At 51.0% G+C, this 9,493-nt stretch overlaps 1 protein-coding gene across 1 annotated transcript in view; it reads right to left on the bottom strand.

Moving 5' to 3' along the window:
• Positions 1-123: 123 nt before the first annotated feature.
• STAC2 (SH3 and cysteine rich domain 2) overlaps positions 124-9,493 on the bottom strand; it is an 11,339-nt gene continuing 1,969 nt past the window's right edge. The window contains exons 2-11 of the mRNA XM_069074191.1: positions 5,606-5,912; positions 5,114-5,211; positions 4,845-4,929; positions 4,472-4,584; positions 4,046-4,118; positions 3,894-3,958; positions 3,460-3,557; positions 3,169-3,220; positions 2,524-2,661; positions 124-1,951 (exon numbers count right to left, since the gene is read on the bottom strand). Coding sequence (XP_068930292.1) covers positions 1,847-1,951; positions 2,524-2,661; positions 3,169-3,220; positions 3,460-3,557; positions 3,894-3,958; positions 4,046-4,118; positions 4,472-4,584; positions 4,845-4,929; positions 5,114-5,211; positions 5,606-5,912 — 1,134 coding nt within the window. The 3' untranslated portion in view covers positions 124-1,846. The remainder of the gene's footprint in view (positions 1,952-2,523; positions 2,662-3,168; positions 3,221-3,459; positions 3,558-3,893; positions 3,959-4,045; positions 4,119-4,471; positions 4,585-4,844; positions 4,930-5,113; positions 5,212-5,605; positions 5,913-9,493) is intronic.

Below are 9,493 nucleotides of genomic sequence, written 5' to 3'. Positions count from 1 at the left end.
AGTATATCTGTCCTCCGCATTTCCCCTCCAAATCTGCCTCTCTCCCCGCCCCCCCATCCCATCCCACCTCCACCCCCAAGCCACCCAATCAGAAACACAGAGAAGACACATCTGGGTCACAGGTACATTTAATCAGTGGGTCTGGAGGCCAGGGCCCCAAGTCAGACCTGTCATGCAGCCTCTATGTACAGTGGGCATCGCGCCTGCCCCGGAGGGGTATTGCTGGGGCAGCCTCGTGGCAGCAAACAGGGCAGTGTGGCTTCAGCCTCTCCCCACCCCAAATCTGGGAACAGCAGAAGGGAGGGGAGGCAAGGGTCTGTGCCCAGAGTAGGGGAGGCATTTGCTGGCATGGTGAAGGAGGTTCTGAGCTTGGGGCTGGGGAGTAGGGGCTGAAGAGGAGCAGTCTTCACAGGTGAGATCCCATAGTACATCTCCTCTAGTCTGGGGCACTCACATTTCCTCCCTTCCTTGGGAGTCTCAGCTTCCTCCCAACACCTGTCTTCTAATTCTCCATTCCTACCCCAGGGATCTGCGAAGGGTACAGTGGGTGCAATCAGAAAAATGACTACTGAAATACATCCCCTTATCTCAAGTAGGGAGTGGAACCACCTGAAACATTCAGCCCTTGGACAGGACTATTTTTAAAAAGGGCTGTCATTCCCTGTAGGGCTCACCCTATTGACAGGATTTTTCCAACTGTCCCATTCCAGCTCTTAAGGATTGCCCAGATCATAGAAAAGAATGGAGGCTACAGAAGAAAAGGGCAGCAGGAAAATAAAACTGTCATCAGTTTTCTGATCTGAGTAATGGGTTTGACTCCCATTTTTTGAAATGGGCTTGTCAGGTCCCAGACAACAGGTAGATTTATAAGTATTCTGTAGCTCTTCTGACTATACCAGAGCCACTCCCAATAACAAACAAGCATGTTGAGGTTTACTCTTCTTCTTAAATCTGGATGACTTTTAATTAGAGTGCCTGTGTCTGTAAGGTGGGACAGTTTTTGGAAGTTCTGGCCTTGGAAAGAGTTCAGACAACAGGTGGGCTATTGAGTCCCTAGGGGTGGAATGGAGAAGGGTCCCATCTTGGTTGTTCCAGCTATGACTTCCTCTTCCCCCCAAACAAGAGAACAATCTTGGTTCTTTCTCCCTGATCCCTCCCCTCCTCTGCCAGCCCAGGTTTCAAGTTATGGGAGAGACCAGTGAAACTTTCCTGAGAATTGAGCAAGTGAGAGATGGTGATATTGGGGAGGCAGCAGTCAGGACCACAGAAGCAGAGAAAGCCCTTCCATATCTCCCACCCCTTTCAAACCCTGAGCGGGGGAAGCAGGCATTGAGAGGGGCCCAGGAAAAGGGGACATTTTTCCCTCCCCTAATACCTCCCCTATGCCCAAATGGACAGAGACAGAGAAACACACACAGACATACACACAGGCTGGACTGAGGGGGAAGGTGGTACAAGGCATGCAACAGGTGAAGGGGGAGAATTCTGGGGAGAAGCCATGGCCAGCCCTGGAGGACAGATCTGCCCAGGGCTTGACTAAATGTGGCAGCAGGGCACTGGTGGGCACAAGAATTGGCACCTTGGCATGGGGGCAGACCTGTCTATGGTAGCTGATCCCTGCCCTTAACTTGCTCTCCAACCTGCCCTCCAGAGGAGAAACAAAACCTTCGTTATTATATTTCGAGCGGTGCCCAGCAGCATGGCAGCAAGTGAGCAGGGAGGCGGGTAAGGAGACCCTGCTCCATTCCCTGGAACCAGAAGCAGGGAACAAAGGGGGCAGAGTTGATATCTGGGTCATCTCCTAGGGGTGGGGCACTGTCTTCTTCTGTGCCTGCCATGCCCGATTTCAGATCTCAGTCAGAGCATCAGCAGGTACCAGGCCTCTCTTCTTGCCACTGCTAACTCGGATAAAGCCATCAGCATCCTTGCTTCTGCCCACGCCTACGCAGATCTGAGCAGGAAAGATGGAGGGCTGAGTGCTCAGAAGCAGTCAGGCAGGGGGCACTGCCCACTTCACTGGCGAGATGCCAGTAGGTACAGAGCTCTAAAAATTATAGACACCACCTTTCTTCCCCATGCTAGTTATTTTCATAGCTATTGCTTCTCTCTCTACCCTGGCAGGGAGGGTGGGGAAGGAGGAGGAAGTTTGGCAGCCTTAGATTGGATGGTGGCTAGGAAGATGCCAGGGGGACCTAGACTCTCTACCTTTGGGTTGTCACTGAGGATCAAGGGTGACCTGAAGTCATCTGTTTCACTCTGCCTACCTCTGCTTTCTCCCCTCTCCCCCAATCTTTGAGGCAGGAGTTCTGTTCTAGGCCTGAGGAGAGGGATAGGTGGGGTTGTGGGGAGGAGAAGACCCTCTCTCTATACCTGTACTTCTTGTATCTAGCTGACTTTCTTCCCACTATAAGGCTGATGGAATTCTCATCTGAGAAGCTTGCCTCTGCCCTCTATCCCTGCCTCTGTCTTGTGTCCCTGGCCTCTTTCACCCTTTGGAGGGCAGAGTACCCCTTGGTTACTCACCTGGCTCTCCTTGAGGCTCATGTAGCCCTGTTCCTTATTCCCAGAAAATGGCTGGCAGCACTGCCACACGCTTTCTCCCGGTCTCACCCGCTGCACAAAATTCGCCGGGAAGAAGCCAACCCGATCGCCGATCTTACCCTGCTTGACAAATTCAATGAAGCTGGTGGGGGCAGGCCTTTACCATGACCTTAGCTCCAACCCAGGGAGCTCACCCCAATTCTAATTTGGTTTCCCAGACCTCAAGCCCTGAGGCACCATGCCACCAATCCTGGTTGAGTAATCTTTCTTTTATTTTCTGAATGAACTTTTACTACCTTGGTGCTTGGGGGTAGGAATGGACAGGGAGAGCTTCCAAGAAGGAAGGGAAAGAGGAAGTTGGACACTTGGGAAGATGGGAGATGCCCAGACTGTGCTGGTGATGGTGTTGGGCTGGGGTTTTATACCTAGTTGACCCCGGCTCCAGTCAGGGCACTGCTCAGAGGGTGATTTAGCAGGGAACAGTGTTTGCTACAGTGAGTTCTGCACCTTCTGACAGGGTCTGGTTCTGTCCTCTCCTATCCTTTCCCCCTCTGGCTGGGCATGGAGAGGAGCACAATGATCCCTGCCCCCAGCTTCCCCTTCCCTACCACCAACCAGCCTAATCACCTTCCACCAGTCCTCATTAGAATCGTCCACCAGCATGATCCGATCTCCTGGCCTGGGGGAAAAGCAGATTCAGGGCAGTCCCTGGGGTCAGGAGAAGGACCCCTACCCATCTCCACCCTGACCCAGGCTGTGGTACCCAACAGCCCTCCCCAACTTAGGGAGCTTGTTCAGTATCCTTGTGGTGATGTTGGGCATCCTGGCATTGCCAACACCTGCAGACCCATGTCCATCAGGGAAAGTGACTGGGGAGAGGGGAGGAGCAAGGTTCTGGGGCTCTGGGAAGACACTCACTGCAGTGCCAGGTCGTTATGCTCTTGGGGCAAAAACTTGTAGAGAGCAACGTAGGAATACATGGGGCCCACGTCCTTCCGAATGGTGCCTTTGGAAGCCTGGGGTGTCATGGGAGAGAGATGAACACGACTCAAAGCTGGAATCTGGCATCTTACTGGGGACACTCACCCAGTGAGAACTGTAGAATGTCAGAGTTGGAAGGGACTCTAGAGACCAACTCATCTAACCCTATCCTTTTTTATAGAGGAGGAAACAGACCCCAAGAAGGGAAAGTGCTTGCTTGAGGTTGTGCAGTGAACTGGTGATAAGAAGTCTAACATTTTAGAGAGAAAAAGGAATTTTAAACACCATTTAACTACCTAATTTTTGGGATAAGTCTACCCTGGTACTACTCCCCTGTCCCTCATCTATACCCAAATGGCACAGGGACTTACCTGCTGCTGTCCAGGGCTTTTCTCCTCTGGGCCTGTCACCTCGTTCTCAGTTGGCAATGTAAAGACTGGAGGAGTGGAAAACAGGCTGTGTAAGGATTCAGGAGATGAGGGACCCCCATCCCCTGGCACTAGCATGCCCTCCTCATACTCACCACTGTCACTAGCACCCTCCTCTGAGCTACGGATGCTACCTTCCCCATCCTCTGCCAATTCATCTCGCTCACTCTGAGAAACAGACAAGGAAAGGGAAAGAAAGGAAGGAAGGCTGAGGTAGAATCCTCAGCCCTCTCTCCCAGTGTGACCCAGTTCTCTCTCTCAGTGTCCACCAGCCCTTATCCTTCTTTCCCTAGAGCCTCCCAGCCCCAATCCCTTCCCCAATGTTTCCCTTCCAGTGTCCCCCAGCTTCACCCTCTTTTCTTTGTATCTTTAATCCTCATCTGTCTTCCCTCAGGGACCTCATAGCCCCATCTCTCTGTCCTAATGTGTCCCATTCTTAATGCCTCTCTCCCCAGTGAACCCCAGCTCTAGTCCTTCCTCCCCCACATGCTTTTTCCCCATGCTTGGACCAAAGTCTGTACCAAGCTTTGGGTGGGGGACTCTGAAGTGCTGCTGAAGCTTGAACGGTTCATTAATGCCAACGAGGTACCATAGCGGAGGGTCTCATAAATGGGATCCACTTTCCCACTGGCTCCTGTAAAGGATGCATCTTCAGGAACCTGTCAGTATACCTTTTCCTGGGAATCTTCTTATTCCCTAAAATCTAGACCCATGGACGCTAGCAACAGGGCATTTTAAAAGCTGGCACAATACCCTAGATAGGTAGTGCCAGTGGCCACTCTTCCTGAGACAGTATCCCTCAGCACAAGAAGACATTAACTCCCCCAGTCTGGAAGTCTGAGGCAGCTTTGCTTACTATTATCTGGGAGGAATGGGAATTAGATGCATACTTACCAGCTGGTGGAGACTCGCGGGTACAGGCTGGGGGTGGTTCATGCACCAGGAGAGGGGAGCTGAAGTTGCGTCGGAAAGAGGTGGACTAGGAGAAAAAAAAAAGCAGAGAGGCATCAGTGTCATCATAAGAGAGCTTGATCTTCCCTGGTGTCTCCTCCCATTGCAAGGAATTAGCTCTTTGTGATGGGGGAGAAAGATGCAGTATTCTCCAAGATATCAATGGGCACATAGTAGTCAGCTGGAATGTGTCTAGATGGGCCCTTGCTCACCATTTTGCCTGGGCACTGCTGGTGGGAGATTTCCTCAGAGCACCAGAGATGGACGCTGGCTTTGCATGTCTTACATCGTAAGCCCTGCTTGGAGTTGCCTAGAGAGTAGTTTGGAGGACAAGGAGGAAGGTTTCTCCTCCTCCCCTTCCCTTCCATGCATACATACACATTGGTTGGGAGAATAGAGTGATAGTGGGCTGGGGGTAGATGGAAATAAAGACAGGAGGTATAGGCACAAGGAAGCTTCTGTTCATGTTTGTCCTGGATGGACAGGATATATCCATGAACCACTTAGAGTAGAAGTTAACATTATAGAGATTAGCTGTGTGAGGTAGGGAGAGAACAGCCCACCTGGTGTCCCATAAAGTCAATGTTGGCATTGGAGGACCAAGGAGAACTGGGCTATAAAACAGGCAGATCCATGCTGTGCATCCTTCCCCCATGCCACCTTGGCACTCCCACCTATGCCCATCTCAGTACCCAAGCACCTACCCACAATAACCTGGTGGCAGAGTTCACAGGGGCTGGCACGTTTGAAGACATGCTCTTGGAAACTGTGGGTCCTCAGGGGCTTGAGAGGTGCCAAGGGACGTTGGACTGGACAAGGGGATCGGGCAGAAGTGGGCAGGCCTGGATCAGTGGACACAGGTGGGGGTGAGGGGGGTGGCAATGGGGTTGGGGGGGTCAGCAGCACCTCCGTTGGGCACTTGAGCTCAGTGCCCGAGCGAAGGAAAAAATTCTCCACACTCTTGCTTCGAAGGATGGTCTTGAGGGACAGGGAACGCTTGAAACGCTGAAGCTGAAAGAGAGGAGGCCGTGGTCATAGGGGACCAGAGTCCATAGAGAGGTAGGCTCTGATTATATCCAGTAGCACTCCCCACACACAACCAAAAACACCAACCTAAATTGGTAATCCCAATCAACATCAGAGGGTAACTAGGTGGCATAGTGGATAGAGTGCTGGGGTAGGAGTTAGGAAGACCTGAGTTCAAATCTTGACTCAGACTCTGTGTGACCCTAGGTAAATCACTTAATCTTGTTTGCCTCAGTTTCCTCATCTGTAAAATAAGCTGGAGAAGGAAATGGCAAACCACTGCAGTATTTTTGCCAAGAAAACCCCAAATGGGGTCACGAAGAATTGGACAAGACTGAAACAACTGAAGAAATCAATATTGGGACTCAGGACTGGATTTGGGAATCTAGAGCTGGTGAAGTCCTAAGGGAAAGGAGGCAGGCAGTTTCTAGATTACTAGATCTAGGCGTTCTAAATCCAGTTGATTTTCAGTGTTCACAAACCCGTACATTCCTCATTTCCAGCATCAATCCCAGAAAGTTATCCTATATTTTCCCTCCCACTGTAGTGCAAAGCCCAGAACCCTCGCTGTCCTACATCTATATCATGTTCCCATTCCTGGCAATGCTCTGCCTGACTCAACCTGCCCAGAGAAGCTATTGGGAGTGGGAGGCAGCAGAGTCTGTGTCACCCTCAGCCAAGGCTCCTAGATGATGAGCTGGACAGCATAAGGTACCATGGCTGCCAACCTCCCAGCACTGCCAGGGGAGGAGTGGATGCAGCTGCTGGTTCAGAGAACACAGACACAGATTCTCCTGCCACCCCAGCCTCTGTAGGACAACAGGAAGTAAGGATGGGGGCCTGGGAGGATGTACATGATAAACCCAGGTCTGCCAATTGTGAATCCTGAGCACTTCAGGATATCTGGCTTCCCCAATGGTTGGCATCATTGAAATCTCTTCCAGATCCTGGCTTCCTGGATAACATTGTTGGTCTCTGCCTCTGCAGGTTCCAGACAGGGAAAATAATAAAGTCTGGGGCCCCAAGGTCCCTGAAGAGATGGGAATGAGTAGTGACAATATATAGAATCATCTCAGAAGAGTCTGAATGATGTCATTTGTGACCAGAATATTATCTTAAGCCCTAGGACCATCTCTGATGGAGCACCCAGGGATTCTCAAGAGTCCCTCTTCCTCATGCCCTGGAATTTTTTGGAGGGAGTGGTATACCTAATCTTTATGTCCAGAATATCTCCAGAATCCTGGAGTTTTGCCATATAGCTTGCTTGTCAGGTCAAGCCCTGGGGCAAAGAGGGAGAGAGCGACTTGTCACTCCCCACCCTGGCATGGCCAATGCCAGCTCACTTGTGCCCCTAGGACAACCCTGTCAGAACCTGCTACTTCTTGGTCCCTGGAGGGAAATTTCTTGAAGAAAATGTTCCCTCAAAGCTTGTATGGAAGGGGCTGTCCCAATTCCAGACCACTGGCACCTGCTCCCAGGAAAACAGGAAGAAGGGTCATTGGGATGGGGAGGCAATGTGTGCCTTAAGACCCCCAGGGAGAGAGAAGTTGGCTGGCAACCCAATGCTGAGTGGAGCTTCTAGAAGGCAGGAGGCAGCCTCCATGCCAGCTGAAATAGTGCCTGCCTGGTCCAGAAATGTCTGGTCCCACTGCCCACAGCAGGCATTTTTCTGGGTTCCAAACCAAGACCCATCTTCTCAGTCCAGCCTGGGTGGGAATAACATGCCTGGATGTGACTCACCACATCCTTATTGTCACAGAAGCACTTTTCTCTTCTCTTCCTTTCACCACAGAGGCAGGAGAGTGGAAGCTTTGGGTGAGGGTAGCCAAGAGGCAGAAGGTCAAAGCTTCTGTCTTCTGTCCCCTCACTGCCCCTTGGACCTGCTCCCTGGCATGGGGGAGATGCGACTTTGAAGTAGCTGGCAGACCTGCCTATCAGGCATCTTGGAACCTTTCAGGCATTTCCCTGGCTCCTTCCAGCCAAGTGACCAGAAGACTGAAAATACTTGATCTGCTTCTTCTACCCACCCACTCCACCCTTCCAGGCTGAGAACAACATAGATATCAGAGCTGGAACTGACCATAGAACATAGACTTTGAGAGCTAGAATGGAGAAGTGTAAAATGTAAGACTTGGCAGGAGCAAAGACCTTCGGACTGAAGGGATCTCAGAAGCCATCTAGTCCAATTCCTTCTTTTTTACAGATGAGGCAACTGAGACCTAGAGAGGTTAATTGAACTGGCCAACGTCACACAAGGAACTAAGAGGCGGAATCTGAACTCAGGTCCCTTGACTTCAAAATCAGAAGCTCTTCTTACTACATCTTGTCCAATCCTCTTGTTTTCCAAAGGAGAAAACTGAGACTCATCCTGGGGAAGTGGATCGATGAGATAATGACTATAAAGCCCTTTGCCAGCCTTCAAGTGTGATATAGATGCTAATGAGGGTGATGATGATAATGATTACCACCCCAAATCATCCAGCTAGTTAGTAGCATGGCTCAAGCTAGAACCTAGCTTCTCAACTCCCAGTACAAGTCTCTTCCACCTCTCTCCTTTTCCAGATCTCCCTGTCCATCTCTTTCTTTCCCCATCTATGCTCCTCCCTTTCCCCCAGTTCCTGAAAGGGCACGAAGCAGCTGCGGGGTAGGCGGTAGTGGGCAACTGGTGCCAGCTGACTCAGATGGTGGTGCTGGCATAGAAGGGTCCCCTTTCCCTGGGGAGGATGAAGCCAAAATATGGTGGGGTGAGGGGGTGGGGATGTCCCATGTTGGAGGAAAGTTCCTTTTTCAGCTGCTTAGCTATGGGAGTGAGGACAAGAAGAGGAGACATGTCTGAAACTCACCACCAACCCTAAGTGGCCAACTTGACAGTGCAAATTGGGCAGGAGGGAAGTCACCATGGGTTAGTTCTATTATCTGGATGTATGGGGGGTTGCCCAGGGAGAAGATGCCAAAGTTGGTACTTTGTACCTACATGGGTCATGAATTGATGATAAACAAGATTTTAAATACTGGCATCAGTGTCTGCCAGTTACTCAGCCCCCTCTATTGTACCTGCCCACCTTCAAGTACCAGACATGAAAGAAGAGCATCATGGGCAGCAACCAGAACCTCTCACCCTAGGGACATGAATGAGCTTTCTATGGCTGTCTCTCAAGTTATCTCCCACTCTCTCAAGGCTAGGTTGGGGCATATAAACTAACTTTTCTCTAGGGGGAAGGAGCATTTATCTTTGGCAATCACAGTGAGGGGAGGGGTGGTGATGCTAAGCATGATCTTCCCATGACTGTTTTGCTATTGCATGGTTGCCTGGTCTATAGGATCTTTCACAAGAGTAATGAGATGAGCTAGGGGCCCAGGGGATGAGGTAGCCTCACAGACAAGATGGGGGGAAGGGGACACTGCCCAGACAAGACCTCCAGCTCTTCTCTCTATCCCAGAGGTAGAAGTGTTTTCAGAAGGGTCCTCAGGATGGGGGAGGTGGGGGGAAGGACAGCAGCCTGGATCAGCTGACTCCTCTCTCTCCCCTCCCCTTAAGCTGAGCTTGCAGATTGGCCAACTTGCTG

This window comes from Petaurus breviceps, unplaced genomic scaffold (genome assembly GCF_028583685.1).
Source record: "Petaurus breviceps papuanus isolate PSGF00001 unplaced genomic scaffold, PetGlider_PUasm1.0 90887, whole genome shotgun sequence".
Lineage (NCBI taxonomy): Eukaryota > Metazoa > Chordata > Mammalia > Diprotodontia > Petauridae > Petaurus > Petaurus breviceps.
This window is presented reverse-complemented; position numbering and strand designations above follow the sequence as displayed.